The 17,362-nt window shown below is 50.3% G+C and overlaps 1 protein-coding gene across 3 annotated transcripts in view; it reads right to left on the reverse strand.

Moving 5' to 3' along the window:
* LRRC75B (leucine rich repeat containing 75B) overlaps window positions 1-16,977 on the reverse strand; it is a 30,983-nt gene extending 14,006 nt beyond the window's left edge. For 2 of the 3 annotated variants that reach the window (XM_054006130.1, XM_054006129.1), the window contains exons 1-3: window positions 16,444-16,977; window positions 9,374-9,502; window positions 1,903-2,015 (exon numbers count right to left, since the gene is read on the reverse strand). In XM_054006130.1, the coding sequence (XP_053862105.1) occupies window positions 1,903-2,015; window positions 9,374-9,502; window positions 16,444-16,722 (521 nt within the window). In that variant the 5' untranslated portion in view covers window positions 16,723-16,977. The remainder of the gene's footprint in view (window positions 1-1,902; window positions 2,016-9,373; window positions 9,503-16,443) is intronic. The other variant, XM_054006131.1, reaches the window with a different exon arrangement.
* Between the last annotated feature and the right edge of the window lie 385 nt (window positions 16,978-17,362).

Raw genomic sequence — 17,362 nt, forward strand, 5'->3', positions numbered from 1 at the left:
GTTTAGAGACTAACAACAAGCATTTTTGCTTTAAGCTGGAGACAGATCAGTTGGAAACAAGAGGTGAGGAGACAGGCTGGGGTATTGGTCAGTCACAGGATGACTATGAGCCGCCAATGTGATGCATTAGCCTTTTTCATGGCTGCAATCCTAGGATGCATCAGGGAAGCGCTGTCACCATTATACAAGGCACTGGTGAGACCTCATCTGGAATACTGTGTGTAATTCTGATCTTCCAGTTTGAATTCATCCTTCTTAGACATGGAACAGGTGCAGAGAAGGGCTACTAGAATGATCAGAAGAATGGAGAACCTACCTTACTAGAGGGGACTCAAAGAGCTTGGCTTGTTTATCCTAACCAAACGAAGGCTAAGGGGAGATATGATTGCCCTCTATAAACACATCAGAGGGATAAACACCAAGAAGGGAGAGGAGTTATTTAAGTTAAGGGCCAATGTTGGCACATGAACAAATGGATATAAACTGGTCATTAATATGTTGTTAAGCTTGAAATTAGATGAAGGTTTTTTAACCATCAGAGGAGTCAAGTCTAGTACAGCCTTCCAAGGGGAGATGTGGGGACAAAAAAAAATTTAACTTATTTCAAGACTGAGCTTCATAAGTTCATGTAGTGGGTGGTATGATGAGATTGGCTATAATGGCATATGGCCCGTCCATGACTACTATTAGCAAATATCTCCATTGGCTAGAGTTGGCACACTAGATGCGGAGGGCTCTGAGTTGCTACAGAGAATTCTTTCCCAGGTGTCTGGCTGGTGGGGGTCTCCCACAAGCTCAGGGTCTAATTGATCACCATATTTTGGGTCATGAAGGAATTTTCCCCTAGGTCAGGGTGGCAGAGACCTGGGGGGTGGGTGTTGCCCTCCTCTACAGCTGGAGCATGGGTCACTTGCTGGTGTGAACTGGAGTAATGGTGGATTCTCTGTAACTTGAAGTCTTTTAAATCAAGATATGAGGACTTCAGTACCTCAGCTGGAGGTTATGGGTCTATGACAGGAGTGGGTGGGTGAGGTTCTGTGGCTGTGCTGTGCAGGTCGTCAGACTAGATGATTGTGATGGTCCCTTCTGACCTTAAAGTCTGAGTCTGTGCAATGCAGTGCTGGCAGGAGGGGCTAGAGAAAGTCTGACCTTTCCGGCAGAGAAGCCAACAGAAATTGGCTGCATTGGAAGAAGCCAAGGAGCTGGCCCTGAGGGGAAAAGAGCGAACTTGAAGGAGAGCTAGAGGGTTTGCAGATGGAAAACAGTCTGGCAAGCTGTGAAGACCTCAGTAATTAGGGAAGAAAAGAAGAAAAATTCCCTCAAGCAGAAGTTGCCCTGGGGTGGGCAAGGTTTTCAGTGCGGGGTGGGGTATGTAACAGGGTGGCTTACTCCAGGGCTGGCTTAGCTCCGTGCTCTCTAGCCGATGATTACAGGATGAGCCCCACCTGAAGGGAATTGGAGCAGGAAGTTGCAGTGAGGAGGGAGAGGGACGGGGCTGCGCTGGAAGCTGTAGCAGAGTCTCCAGGCAGGGTGGCCTGGGAGGATGAAGAGAAATCTTGGGTTCTGTGCACTTCTGAATGGACTTTGTTCTGGGGTTTGAAGTTACCGTCAATGTATTTTGTATTAATAAGCCCGGTCTCCCAGGAGGGGTGTATTTCGCCTAAGGAAAAAAAAAATGATGTGAACTTTATTTGAGTAATCTGGAGGGGAAACTGAGGAAGGCTGCCTGTAGTGTGACCCTAACACCTCCTACCTATACCTGATTTTCTCTTGGCCCGTGAGGGTGCAGAGAGGGCTGGGCTAGCACACACCATGGCAGTGAACGGAGGCCTCTCCCAGCTGGCTGTGACCGAGCAGATCCCCTCCTAACCTCCCCTTCCCTTTCCCAGCTGAGTTGCTCACCATGCTTGGGACTTCCTGCGGGGCATGCCGTGCCTATGCCACGTGGAATGAGGGCTCAAGTGGTAAATCAGCTGCCTGCAGATCCTGTCCGCGGACTTCCAGGGGTCGTATTCCTGGAAACAAAGGGACAGCTCAGCCTCCTGCTCCGCGACTCTGGCGCATCCTGGAAACACTCCTGGGCCACCAGGAGAACGCGGAACCTTTAGAGAGCCTCCGAGAGGACAGATGGGATGGGGAGGTGAGATAGAGACAGGAACGAGAGAGAGGGGTAAAAGCAAAGATGGGGCAGTGGACTGGGGCAATAGGAGGTGAGGTAACGGGCAGGGGAAAGGGAGTGGGAAACAGAAGAGGGAAAGGAGGAATGTAAAAGGGGGAAGCAAAGGGAAGGGGAAAGAACACTAGTGACAGGAACTCCAGAGCTGGGAGTTCGGCTTAGGAAAGGGAATGCCCCCGCCCCACCTTCAAATCTGGAGAGAAGGCTTGTGGCTCCTCCCCTCAGGTCAGGCTTGAGACCACTGTAAACTCTCTCTGCAGTGCCTCGGGTGCCTATGGTTCCCTACAGCACGTGGCCCGGGGGAGCAGGGCTGGGAGTCACCTTCTTGTCAGGGGCTTCCTGCCCAGCAGGGATCTGTTTTAACGCTCTGATAGATAGTTCCTGCTCTGGCTGTGGAGTGGGGGTGGGTATTTATATTTTAACCCCTGGGCGTGCTCTGGGATGGGGGGATTGTTGGATTTTGCCCTCTTCAGACTGGGAGGGAAACGTAGCAACTTAACTACAGCTCTATACGTGAAGCCTTCTTGTCCCTGGCCATCCATGGAAAATATTTGCGCCTTCAAACACTGCACAGGCTAGAAAATCTGGAATTGAACAGCTCTGGAATCCAGCCAGTTCCCTGCTCCCAGGTCATCCTGCATCACTGGTTTGTCCCACCCCCACTTTAACACTGCACCTGAAAACGTGCAAAAACGTACACAAAGTTCAGGCTAAAGACTTACTAGGAGATGATAAAATCCCATTCCCTGGTCACATCATTCACTGTAGCCCTCCAAGGGTCTCTATCTCGAACATGCCACAGCATACGACATTAGTCACACCAGAAAAACCGCATATGCTACTGGCTACACAATATATTTAAAACTATAAATGGGCACGCTCAGTCTCCATTTATGGAACCCCGCAACAGCTTATGATCAACATGTTTCAGGGCAACAAACAGAACTCTGTATTAACTTATTCTTCCACTCCACCACCCGCTGAGAAAGCATACAGAGCTGTGACGTCACGGAATGGGCCGTGGGAATGGAACTCTGCAATCAGCACAATATATCCAACAGCACGTATCCATGGCGGAGCAGAGCATTGGGGAGATGGCCAGGCTTGGGGGATGGAAAATGGTTTTTCAACTAAATGGAAACTTTCACCAGAGAAATTCCCTTTTCATTGAAAACTTGGAGGCTTTATAGAAGAGCCAAAACATTTCCATTTTTGACAACCAAAAATTGAAAAACATTGGCTTTCCTGTTGCCAAAATTGGGGAAACTTTTTTCAGATTTTGGTTGCCCAAAACCCCCACAATTTTGGTGTTTGGGATTTTCTGTAAAAACATGACAAATTTCAAAGAAAACTGTTTTCCTGACCTGTTCCAGGGAGTATAACTTGGGGCCGGGGTGGGGAAAGGCATTAGCCAAGCTCCCCTGTGGAGACACTTTCAAAATGTAACTCTTTTTGAACGTGTTTTATTCTTTCTTTTTGTATAAGAAGCTGCCCTAGAGCACAGAGTCTCACACTAAGCCCTTTGTGATGGGATGAACCATTCTGAGACTTGAGCAGCGTGTAGAGAGGGATTCTTAGCAAGGGCTTTTCAGAATGAAATCTGTGAAGAATCCCTGCCCAAGATGGTCCATCCCGACAGGCTGAGTGCTCCAGGGAAAGGGATTGCTTATGATCTCTGTGAGTACTGGATACCCATGGTGGAACGCCATGGTGATTAGATTGTAAGGCCCAAATTTGTAACGGCATGTGGATGTTTCTCTGCTCAGTGTCTGCAAGGCACAAATGACGTAGATAGCGAGCTCCCCTTTTGAGAAGTGATTCAGGGCTTTGAAAGTCAATGGGACTCAGGCTTCTATGAGACTGAGGCTTGGTCTACACTATCAGTTTATGGTGGGATAACTATGTTCCTCACGGGTGTGGAAAATCCACACCCCTGACCAACCTAGTTATACTTCCCTAGCCCCTCATGTATACAGCACTGTCAACGGGAGAGCTTCTCCTGTCAACATAGCTACTGCCTCTCATGGAGGCGGAGTCCCTCCGCCGATGGGAGCAGCTCTCCCGTTGGCATAGACGGCATCTTCCCTAAATGCTACAGCTGTGCCACTGCAGCACTGTAAGCGTAGACAAGCCCTTAGGTGCCTAAGTTACTTGGGCCTTGCCAGGCTGAGCAGAGCAACACCTAAATAAATTAAAAATCTGGGCCCAAGCTCCTCAGAGCGAGGATCTTGCCTTATTTTCCTGTCTCTAGAGCAGTGGTTCCCAAACTTGTTCCACCGCTTGTGCAGGGAAAGCCCCTGGCGAGCCGGGCTGGTTTGTTTACCTGCCACGTCCGCAGGTTCGGCCGATCGCGGCTCCCAGAGGTCGCGGTTCGCTGCTCCAGGCCAATGGGGGCGGCGGGAAGCGGCGCGGGCCGAAGGACAAGCGGCGGAACAAGTTTGGGAACCACTGCTCTAGAGAATCAGGCACATCTGGTAGTAACTAAATAATAAATGGCAGCCATCAGGCTGGCTGTGCTAGGAGTGACTCAGAACAGCTGCGCTCAGCAGGTTTTGAGTTTGTTTTAAATGGGAGGATCACAGAGCTTCGGTTTCTGCAGCATCACTGAGGACCAGATTCTGCCCAGCCCAGGGGCAAGGAGCTACCTCCACCCCTGAACACCTGTGCAGAGGCTGGCCAGCATCCCACCTAGTGCCCATGTCAAGCAGTAGCTATCTGAAAAGAGCTGGGGGGCGGGGAGGAGGACGCATGGCCCTGTTTCTGTCCCCACCCCCTACCTTGGCATTGGCTTGTGGAGGTTCTGTGGTGTGGAGTGGAAAGCATACTGCACCCCTCTCCAAGCGAAGCAGGGCTACCACCCTGGTCTATGAACCGTGGGAACCTGCAGGAGGAATTCTGGGTCCGGCAATGCAACCCCTTTGGAGCCCTCTCTGGTGCCCTGAGTGTGACTGTCTGCAGGGGGACTGCAAGGCAGAGGTTTGCAGGATATTTGCAGTAGCTGCCCACACCAGAGTTGGGTGAGAGAGAAGAGGGGGCAAGCAGTAGAAGATTTCCACCTCCGCCCACCTGTCTGTCTCCTGCACAGAGGCATCTGTCTGATAGGGCAATTTCCTGCAACATCTTAGGAAGACCTTACTGTATTACATACAATCCTGACCCACAATGATACATAAAAGTAACCTCTCGCGGGGCAGATGTGACAGACGAGAGACATGGGAATTCAAAAGACTGTACTACAAATGTGCCAGACAAATCTGGACTTTTTGGACATTAAGTGGAAAGAGGATTTCCTGGGGAATTCCTAGGGTGAGGTGAATGCAAATTTCTCATTTCAATTATACAAAAACTCAACCTTTCAAAGCTCTGCCCTGAGGAGAGGGTCCCTGTCTGATGATTACCTTTTACACAAGGCCAAGATCAGCTCAGGCCTTTGTATAAAGAAATGGCTGATCTGTGCAGTGTCTGGTCTGGTGCTGGATTTATGACAGATGAACTTGCAACCAGTTGTGGGGTTTGAAGGACTAAAACCTACCAGAGCCACAGGTTGATTTGAAGTGATTTCTGCTAAACTTTCTAGTGTGTCTTTATTGTTGCAATGCTTTCACCTTAAGAATAAAGGTGCTTGCTTGGAAGGAGCTGTATAGTAACTTATAACTTTGGGCAATACATGGGTCATAGCCCTCAGAGAAAAGCAAAGTGCAGGCACTGGCCTATTTGGACAGTCTGGCTTGCTGGGGATGTTGCAGTGTAATCCATGGAGCTTTGCAGCCTTAAAACCCTGACGGGATGGAGTGAGACGTGGGTCTTCACCCAAGATAGATGACAGCTACGAGCTGGAAGTCTAAAGCGCATACCCTGGAAGGACCACAGAGGGGGAATATAGGTGCAGTTGCTCTGAACTGTAACAGTGTCATGGGACCATTGTAGGATTATCAGGGCCCAGTGCTCAGCAGCAGGTATGGCGGGGAAGAGGGTGAACTACTGGCTGGTGGAGGTTACACATTGTATAACAAATGGAATTGATTAAATGACTTGATTTTTACCCAGGGAATGGCAGGGGCGTGTGTGTGTGTGTACATGGGGCATTCGGAGGTGCCTTCATCCCTTTGCTGCCCTCTTCATTAGTAATCATTGTAACGATCTAGGTTCAGGCCAATGTAAGACACTCCGCTTGAGTATGGACAGAGAAATTCCAGGATGACTGCCATAGTTTTACGCAGCCAGGCTAAAATTACCTGGATAAAATATTTCCCAATCCCTAAATCAGATTATTATTGTGATTTATCGTCGGTCCTTCAAGTACTGCAAGCTCAACAACCAGTACTCCTGTCCCATTGCCTCCTGCTGGGAGGGGCTGGAACTGGAATATCTATGAGCTCCCCACATTCCTGCAGTGACTTCTGCTCTGGGCCACTGGAAAGAGTCCTGCTGAGTTCCCCACAGTCAGTGGTCTGATGTCATTCCCTACAGTGATTCCCATTGATACAAGATGGCACCGAAATAACTGAATTTGCTTGCTCGAGTTCTTCTTTGCACATGCTGCGGGATGAATGACGACGGGCAGTGCTGAAAGCGATGTGAGTGCTTAAGAGAGGGCCAGGCTGAGACACTGTCAGCAGGTTAAGATTCCCAAATGTCTCTGTCTTGTCCGAAAAACCTTCACGGCTGCCTGGCTTCCCAGCCCTTAGCTGTGCGACTGCAACGCAGCGCGTGTAATTCGGAACTCTATGGGTAAAGCCGTCAATAATTCCGCTAATTTCGTTCTTTATGGCAAGTGCTTGGAGCACCACGCTGCTGGGCCCCGTAACTTTGCTAGGAAGCAGCTGAAGCATCCCAGCTCCCTCGGGACATGGGGCACGTGTAATGCCAGCATGTGGCTTTACAGCTATTGCCTACTGTGCCATTTACAGCAAACAGCTGGTCGGGGTGCACTGTGGACACCTGCTCTGCTGCAGCCCTCCCCATAGAATCCCACTCTGACTGGCAGGAGCCCTGCGGTTTAGGATGCCCCTGCTTGCGTCTCTGCAACCCGCTGCTGCGCTGGCTGGGATTGGGACCTACGCCGTCCCATACTACGTTACGTGTTTTCCAAGCTCCTTAGGCCTTTGTGTTTGCCTGCTTTCATTTTACAGCCTAGCGCAGTCTGCTGCAGCCGTTCCTACAGCTTAGACCCTGCCTCCTGATCCTTAGGTGTCCTTGTAACTAGAAACCTGATCTGAGATTGGAAATTGTGCACCGCCTTCCTATGACTTGCCTAATGTCTATAATCCAGAGCTTTGTGCTGCCGGGTACCCATATGGGAAACAGAAAGAAGAGCTCAGCCACCCGCCTTGCTTCTATTTATCCCTTTACGTGCCTGGGGGTCTGATCCTGCGGGGTGCTGAGCCCCATCCCCTCCTCAACTTAGCTCCCATTGACTTCAAGGGCAACTGAGGTGCTCGGCATCTTCAGGGTGTGTAGCAGATTGGAGGGGCATCGATTGCACTCTGTGTGTATCTATCTGCTAAGCAATAGGCCAGCAGAAGAAGGTAGCACCGTCTAGCCCCACCTCCCCTGGAAGGCAGTGTGCTTCGTGGGGTTGAAGAGGCAGTCAGCGTGAAGTAACTTAGAACTTTAAACCCTTTCATTGCAAACCCCCATTTTTAGATGCTTATAACCTTTGGAAAGAAATTACCCCCTGGGTGGGCATTTTTCATGCTGCTTCTCAGCCCGTGGGGGGTGTTTACAGTTTTCCCAACTGTTGGTTGGCTGCTAGTGAGTTGGCTGACTGGAGGGGCAGGATGGGAGTGGAAGGCTTTCTGTGAGCTAATGGCCTATCACAGCTAACCCTTCCTGACCTGAGGAGCCCTCCGTGTCCCACTGACACCAATGGGACGTCTGGCGAGGGAGGGTTTGCAGGGTCAGGCATTCAGGAAATGGTGCAAGTACCTTTTGGGGCTTGGATAACTGAACTGTCCCACGTGGGCTGGTAGGAAGAACACTGCCTTTGCCCATCCTGCATGCAGCAAGGTCTGACACCCAGCACCGCTAACTGAGCTGAAGCAGCACCTTGCGCGCACGCTGGACGGGGTTTTCCTTAACAATATAAGGCCCAACCTTGCGAAGTGCTGCGAGCCCTCCACTCCCACTCAGGTCACAGGGGCAGCCCGGCGCACTGCAGGAACAGGCCCTACTGGCCAGATTTTTAAAGGAGCTCAGCCCACTTACTTGGGGACCGATTTTCAAAGAGCTCTAAACGGCTGGCGCTGGGCTCTTCTGAAGATCTGTCTCCGAGTGTCCTCATGGAGACGCCGGGGGCGAAGCACTCCTTAAAATCTGGCTCTTTTTCAAATGAGGTTCGCTCCCATTTAAATATCTAGTCCAATATGTGGGTGCTGAGCCCCTGGAAATCTGGCCCTGAGCTCTTTCAATAACCTGGGGTCCCAAGAGCCCACTCCTGCAAAGGAAGCTGGCTGACTTAAACGGGAGTCGTGCACACAGAGGTCTCACAGGGTATCTATCTAGAGGTACCTGCGTTTAGCTAAATGGCTGACTGATTGCCTGTGCGCACAGGAACACTGAATCTGCAGAACCCCAGAGATATTCGGGAGATTGCAGAACTATAGCTGGAGCCCCACACATCTGCCTCTCACCACCCCACTGTACAATACATTGTTCAGTCTGATGTGCCGTCATTTGATTTTTCCTCCCCCTTAAATAAGGAACTCTAGAGTATCCTGCTGGCACTAATGCAGTGGTAGGATAGGCACACAAATCAGAGGGCTTGATCCTTCACTCCATTATACCAGTTTTACATGGATGTAGCTTATTTGTGTGGCCAGACCATGTTAGTGAATGCATGCCAAGGGCCTGCATGGTAATCACAGGTGGATTTCCTAGATGCACCTGTATTTGTCCACCCATTTGTACTCAAACATCCATGCACATTGTGGCCGAGTTTACTATTGCTGTGGGAGGGAATTTCCTGACTTCTCTGCACTTAACACACACACTCTTATATAGAAGTCATTAAAAAAAGCATCATTAATCTATGGGATTATTTATGTGTCACTCCAAGGGAGTAGGTTAGCTGGTTCTAGAGAACTACAGATCCTAAGCCAAACCCAACGGAGATTGGAGTGGCATTGGTCAGTTCAATAAGCTCATTCCTGGGTCAACTTTTTCTCCCAAAGGGATCATTGTATTAATGGGCTTCACCTTTTTGGGGCACTGCAGATCTCTAGCGAGGTTCATCAGTAGGTCGTGGGAAATGGGGTCCACCAAGTTGAGGAAAGTAGCATTCTTGTAGAGCACTTCACTGAGGCACGTACCTTCCAATCCCAGGTCCTAGGAGAGAACACAGGCAGTTAGACTCCATTCTTCAGGGCCCACTTACAGTTGCTACGTTTTAAAAAAAACATAGCGTGAAAGCCATAAAACAACCATGCTAGGGCCCAAGAAAAACAGATTGAGTAATGGAGAAGGCTGCCTAACAATGGTGGAGCAGAAATATATTGGATACAGGCACTATTGTGATGGGCGCTTTAAGTATCTGGATGAATGGCTGGATAAAACAGATTGAATGGACAGAGCTGGGTTGGTCTAGATCAGGGGTTCTCAAACTGGGGGTTGGGACTCCTTGGGGGTCACGAGGTTATTCCAAGGGGTGGATCGTGAGCTGTCAGCCTCCACCCGAAACCCCACTTTGCCTCCAGCATTTATAATGGTGTTAAATATATAAAAAGTGTTTTTAATTTATAAGGGGGGGTCAAACTCAGAGGCTCGCTATGTGAAAGGGGTCACCACTACAAAAGTTTGAGACCCACTGGTCTAGATTGGAGATTGTCTGTCTATCGTATGAGGGGTAGAAAAGGTTTCACTCTATTAGCCAAGGAAAGGTGAATCACTCCATTCCCTGCGGGAGCCCACAGAAGCAGAGGCTATAGGCAAGCTCCCAGCTACTCCAGCTCTGCCCTGTCCCAGCAAGAGTCCCCGTAGGAATGGTGCAGGAGCACCGGCACTGAGAGAGCTGACAGCTAGTTCAGCCGCAGCCTTTTCTGGGGGAGTGAGTGCCTATGAGTCAGAGGCTGGACAGGGCTACCTAAGCAGCAGCAGTGAGATCCTTAAAACTGTAGTGATGAATCTATTTGTAGTTTTGTCCCCTAGAGCTCTCGCAGTATCAACGGGGAAGCAGGAGCCTGCTTCTCTCCTCTCAGCATCCCTGGCACAAGCCCTGGTTGGGACGATGGTCCCGAAGCTCACCTGCGGGCTCAGGGTATCCTGTGACTTACGCTAACCAGGAACATCAGGAGAGCCTGGGAGACTGTTTGCAAACGAAAAGTCTCCTGGGTGGTGGTGGGGGTGACAGGATGAATCATGTGACGATCCACAGGACCAAGCTTTGGGAGGCTTTTCTATGCTAGGAGGGAAGGCGGAAGTCCCCATGGGAACCAAGGGAAACTTGGGTATGGCAAAGGTAAATAGAGATGTCATGAGGCACCGGGAAGGATGAGAAACTGAGGAGAAGAGAGGAAATCTGGCCAGGAAACAGAGGCACTCAGCAGAACATGCTCTGAGGAGGATGAAGGCAGGAGTGGCAGGGAGCTGATAGGGAAGGGGGAGGAATGAGAGAAGTCCCATGGGGGAGGGACGATGCTGGGGTTTGGTTCCATCGACATGGAGGATTCAGATGAAGGAATAAACAAGACATCTGCTCAATCTGAGCATTGCTGCCAGGAGACATGAGCAAGCAAATGGATGTCCCATGTGCTCTCGTTACTTTGCTGAGTCTGTGCTTAATACAGCGCAGGGTGAAATCAGCAGCCCTGAAGGAAGGAGCTTTGTGCATGCACGTCCCCAGGGGGACAGAGCCATGAGAGAACTGGTGTATCTTGACCCTAGACAGCAGCAAGAGAAAAAGCAACACCCCTCCCTCACCCCCTCTCCCCAAGGAGAGAGCAGGATACAGAAGAGTCACTGGCTCCAAATCCAATGAAGAGAGGAAGTCGAGATCACGTGCACTAGAGACGCAGTTGAATGCATGTTAGCTCATCTTCTGTGCATCGATGATTCATACAGGAGTAGGATATCCCCAAGCAAACTGAGCAACATAATTTATGGGTCAACAACATAAGAATAAGCTGCCACACAGGGCTATTGATACGGACACCTAGGCATGGGCTAGGAACGCATCAGAGCATCATGCCAGCACCTGGCTTGACCATAACACTTAGGGGAAGTTGGCACAGGCTCTGTAGTCCTATTCTCACCCTCCTAAATACAGTGTGAAGTACAAAGCTGTGGGAGTGGGGCATGGCTGGAAACACTGCAGCCGTAATAAACACTCAGGTTCAGCAGCACCCTTTGGAGCTGTCCAGTTAAAGAGGAATCTGCATTCCTGGGGAGAGGCTTGGAAATAACGTAGCTGTAAATAGTCCCTTCAGATTGAGAACCGCTGGTGTACGCTGTCAAACTGTAAGTCGGGACCCCATTTTAATGGGGTCGCCAGGGCTGGCTTAGACCTGCTGGGGCTTGGGGCTGAAGCCCGAGCCCCACTGCCCAGGGCCAAAGCCGAAGCCCAAGGGATTCAGCCCTGGGTGGTGGGGCTTAGGTTACAGGCCCCCTGGCTGGGGCTGAAGCCCTTGGGCTTCGGCTTTGATCCGTACCCCGCGCAGGGAAGTGGAGCTCGGGCTTTGGCTCCCCCACCCGGAGCAGTGGGAATGGGGCGGACTCAGGCTTCGCTCCCCCTCCTGGGGTCGTGTAGTAATTTTTGTTGTCAGAAGGGGGTCGCGGTGCAATGAAGTTTGAGAACCTCTGGTCTATACCAGCCAAGAAGCACTTGTTAGTCGATCCTCACCCCTTGCCCCCCGAATATATTCTTTTAAAGAGTTTGGTTTGTGACTAGCAGACGGGACAGACCTATGGTTTTGACCCATTTACATTTTTATGTTCTATTAACTTAATTATAGTGGGCCTGATCCTTGGCTGGTGTCAATCTGTGTAGCTCACCTGGGCCCGATCCTCTGCTGGTGTAGACTGGTGCAGCTCCCCGACGTCAATGGAGCCATGCGCATTGACCCCCGCAGAGGAGCTGGCTCCTGGTTTTTAAAATGGCAGCTTGCAGTGGCTAATGGAGCTGTCCCAGTGCTGACACCCAAAGCCCTGCTTGGCCTGTGTCGTGGTAATGGAATAGAGCCAGTCAAAGCACTGCCCACCCCCCTTTGCACGTACTGGCCCTGAAAGTATAAAATTACAAAACTGCCAGGTAAACATCCAGGGCTAGAGCCAGGCTGTCAGCAGGAGGCAGGAAGGGGTGGGCACACTGCAGCAGCAGGAGGAGAAATAATTACCCATGAGGCCCTGGGGGGGGGAGGCATCTGCTCCCTCTGCCCTGGCTCATCTCTGCTGCTCAGTGCCCGTGAGGGGGAGGTCACAGCCACCCCCTTGCCCTGTCCCCTTTGAGATGACCAGCTCCAGCACCCCTGCTAGGCTCCTTGAGCCGCCCCATCTCCTTGCAGCCCAGCACAGGGACAGTTTTTGTAGTTCCAATGTCGGTTCTGAAATGAAGTTGAACCCCTTAATAGTGGACAAGTGAATCTCACTCCCTCCAAACAGCCGCCAGACCCCCACCTGTGCCCATCGCTCTGTGGCTCTTGCGTGCCTGTTGTTGTTAATGTAAGCCCGTCTGTATAATGTGGGATGTCCCGTGACAGACTGGAGCTGAGGGTTGTAATATACAAGGTAAGGAAGGTGGAAGACGATGCTTCCATGTGCCACACCCGTTCAGGGCAGGAAGAGAGGAATGGTTGGAAGGGCAAAGCAGAAGCTAAACGGCTAACAGGCTCATGAGACTCTCTTCAGTTAATTGCTGGCCAGGCAATTGTTTTGCCACCAATGCTATTGACCAAGCTAGGACAGCAATAATGCTATTTCTGTCCCATGGCCCTGTCAACGGTTAGCCACGGAACGGCACAATAACAATTCTACTAAATGAAATTACAAAGCACACCGGGCAGTAGGTAGTCGTTGGTATAAGTGTTGGCTGGATTCTCTCCACTTTACTCAGCCATGATAATTACTATGTCCAATTTCTGTGTGTCCATCCACACAGCATGGGTGTGTGTGAGAATGAACCTATATCCTTTACGGTAGGTTATTGCCCTAAGACACAAACAACTGGCAATCCTGAGACAGGGACCAGGGGAAAAAGTGAGGTAAAGGGAAATGTTAGTTAGTAACCGGCTCTTCTCAGATGAATTGCAGAAGTGGGAAGGATGGGGGGGCACGTGGCTTAGCAAAGAGTTGCCAACACTGTACCTCAAAAATAAGGGATTGTATTCTTAGCACCCCCGCCCCACCCCTCCTCCCAATATTATTATTCATTTATTAATACTAAGCAGTGTTCACCTACGTTTGCCAGAGTATTTCTTGCTGCTGCTTGCAGCACTCAGCAACTCCTGATCTTGTTGTGCAGAGACGAAGAAATAAGGGACGTCCCTTCTAATAAGGGACTATTGGCAGCCCTATAGCTGGACCCAAAAGAAACTGTCAGGCCATGTGCAAAGGAAGGTTTCAAAACGACCTTCCACTCCAGATGGCCCGATGACTCAACATGAAAATCCCAGCTGCCCTCTAATGACCCTTCTGGAGACTTCAAGATCTGAGAGGGGTTTAAATGTTTGTCTGGGTAAAAGATTCTGAGCACCATAGGAAACGACACTCTGTAATTCCAGCCTCTGGCAAAGCCTACAAAAGTCCCTTCTTGTCACATCACCGCATTTCAGAAGCAAGTTACAGCCTATTTCCCCCCCGCCCCCGCAAGCTTCTTGGAATAATGATGTCTCTCATGCCCTCTTAGATCTCTGTCTGCATGAAGCGCCCCTTCCCCCCACCCCACAGGATTTCTGTAGAACACGTCCTCAAAATGATTTAAAGTAAAGGAACAGAAATATTGTATTTATGCCAACACAAAGACGAATGTATTGAGACCGTATGTTAAGGGAGGTAGGCGGTAGTGTAAATTCTACGGCAAGGGGACACACTGAAATTAAGAAGCTACAATGTTAGGTCCCAATTCTGCAAATTCTTGCTCGTGAAAGTGCTATTTACTCGTGTGAGTAATCCCTCGAGTAAGGTTACTCATGTGAGCAAATGTTGTAAAATGAAAAAAAATACTCTTTACACAATGAATCTATGGAACTCTCTGCTACAGGATAATTATTATATTGTAGTGCATAGAAGCCCTAAACGCATTAGTCTAGGTGCTGCACAAATATGACAGGTGGCCCCCGCCCTAAGAGTTTACACTTTAAGTAAGTTTACTAATCAGCCTTATGTTGCATGTTTCAAATGAGGATTAGACAATTATCTGAACAAGAATGACACCTACTAGGATAAGAAATTGTAAGGGCTGGCTTTCAGTCCTCAGAAGCTGTCCCCCCATTGAGGTCAGGGAGAAGAATACAAACTTAGGTGCAGGGGCGGCCCTTGTGCCTGCATTGATCCTGTCTGTCTGTGACAGGACACCAGAGTGGATGGACCTGTTCCAGGACAGTAACAGTTGTGTCCTTAAGATCAATTTGGCACAGCATTGTCTGTATATTCCCTTTTATTTCCTGAATGGAGACAGACAAGAACAAGTTTGCCTGTGATCCACTGACCCGCTTACCTCTCCTTCCCTGACTAGGTTATCCTCAAACAGACATTCAGTATCCGGGACAGTCAATAGGCAGACCATGGGCCAAATCCAGACCACCAGATGTTTTTGGATGGACCCTGAAATCTTTACTTACTATTATAATTATCTTTGGTTTTGTATTTTCTCTGGAGTCTGGACCTTGACTTTACCTTGATCGTTTGGACCTTGACCCCCCAAAAAATAGACTACCCCGATCCAGGGCCTGCACTCAGGCTCCTCGGTAGCCCATTCTGATAGAATCAACAGGCAGGATTAATTTATGGAAGGGGGCTGCCTCTCTCTTGTCAGACTCTGGCATAAAATGGCCTTGATTAGTAGGTAGCTTTCCAAGGTCCTTGCCTGGAGGAGTTTGGGTCATGGATTTTTGGCTCTAAAATCCTTAACTGCACTGATTCAGTTGTGTCCCCAGTGGTTACGGTCATTTAACTCCCACTCACCCCCTCTTTCTAAGGGATCTGGTTACACTCGCCTCCTCCCCCACACCGAGACTTGGTAAGATGCTAGTGACAGATGCATGTCTCGATGTCTTCAGCGCTCCCGGGCCTCTAGCCATCCTTCGTGCCACTGGTGATGTACGGAACAAAGAGGCTGCCTCCCGCTCCCCACGTCCACACCCAAAGTGGGATTGCTGACCCAGCATCTGCACGCCCTTCTAAAGCAGCACAAAGAGCCCAGCCCCTCACACCCCCCCCTTCCACTGAGCAATCACTGGAGGGCTGTGCACAAATCACCCCAGACGGGCAAATCCGATCCTGCCTTGTAGCGCCGTGGGGAGAGTGTTTGGGGTCGAACACAGCAATGGGGAAAGCGGAAAGGGTTCTGCTCCAAGTCAGGAGCGTCCCTCTGTGAATAAGGGCCGCGACAGGCGCCGTTCACGGAGGCAGCTCTTGACCTCATTGCAAAAGGGACCATGTGAAAAATTCATTTCAAAATGAAGAAAAATCCGAACCGCTCCCCCCTCCTCATCTCCTATTCCTCTCACTGACAGGACCTACGGTTATTGTCTTGCCATAGCCCCAGTTACGCCCAGTTCATAACAGCCCTTCCCAAGATTAACCCCTTCCCTGCTCTGTCATGTTGGGGTGGAATTGCTTTGTTTATTAGCATCCCTTTCTTTGTTTTTGCATGCACCCGCCTGCACTGACACATGGCTTTTTCAGCCCAATGTTTTTTTTCCTCCAAGCACTTCTTAACTGGCCTTGCTTACTTTCAAAATGGGTCTATTAGTTGCATGCATTTTCCACTTTTTTTTTTTTTACTGCTTAATTTTGCTTACACTTTCTGTGTGACTTCTTTGCTAGTTTGCACTGCTTCGTTTTTGAGTGCTTTATTTATGTATTGCATTGGTGTATAGCTTTTAGCATTTTCCCCTGCATTTTTTCCCGCATTGCTTTCTTGCTAGTTAGCATTGTTGTATTTTAGCACCCCTTGTCTGCATTGCTTTGTTCAGCATTTTGCATGCACTTTCTTACACTTTAGTCTTTGCGTGCACTTCTCTTGGCATTGCTTGCTGGGTGGTTTGTTTTTTTTTAAATAACTATTTATTTTCCATGCACTTTTTTCCCCCCCGTTGCACTATTCAGTCATTTACCTTTCTGAGCAATCTGAGAATGCGGACCGCGTGCTCTCTCTTGTGTTCCCGGATGGTCGCCTGGATCTCTCGGATCCATCCCACCCTCCTCACGTAGGGCGCCGGGTGGTTTTTCCTGGACAGCTTCTCGGAGTTCAGGATCAGGGAAGCGAACTGAAAGTCCCCTCGGTTAGTCTCCACCCTCCTGTGCGGCTCCTTCCTAGCTAACCTGGGGCACGAGACTTCTCCAGAGGCGCTCTCCTCCTCCAGGCTGCTTTGTCTGCTCAGCCTGGACCCCATGATGGAGCCCCTCGCTTGTACCCCCTGCAGCGGGGAGGAGGTGGCTCGGCGCGGGGCTTACCGAGGGGAACCAAACGCGTGGGCAGCAAGAGCGTGAAACTGACCCGCTTGTCAATGCCAGCGCCTCCGGTTCGCTTTGAACCGGGGGGGCTCTCAAGCCACCAACATCATAGCAGCAGAAACAACATCTGAGGTGCATTCATCCCAGCTTGCAAAAAACCGGGTTGGGGGGGAGAGGGGAGAGCAGGCACATGATTCCCCCCCCCCATCAGCCGCCCCCCTAAATAAATAAATAACTGTTTCCCGAGCAATGCTGCTCTCCCTCCCAAAGGGGTGGGGTGGGGCGAGGGGGCTGGTGCTGCTGGTTGACGAAGGAGGCGCTTCGCCATCGGTTTGTGCGTCTCTGGCTTTCTGCAGCCAATAGAGGCTGGGTAGGTGTGTGTGTGTGTGTGTGTCCGAGATCCCTCTGGAAAAGCGGTCTTGCCGCCCCCCGTCTCCGCCCGCCCCTTGCCAAGCATCGCCGTGTCTTGTTCGGTTTCTGCAAGGCGCATGTGAATTTCCTACGCGAGACACAGCGGCGTCTTTCCTCTGCCCAGTGCGCCCCGCTGCGATTTTGAAACGAAGGGAGAGACCCTGGTAC

Source organism: Malaclemys terrapin, chromosome 16, assembly GCF_027887155.1.
Source record: "Malaclemys terrapin pileata isolate rMalTer1 chromosome 16, rMalTer1.hap1, whole genome shotgun sequence".
NCBI classification, from domain to species: domain Eukaryota; kingdom Metazoa; phylum Chordata; order Testudines; family Emydidae; genus Malaclemys; species Malaclemys terrapin.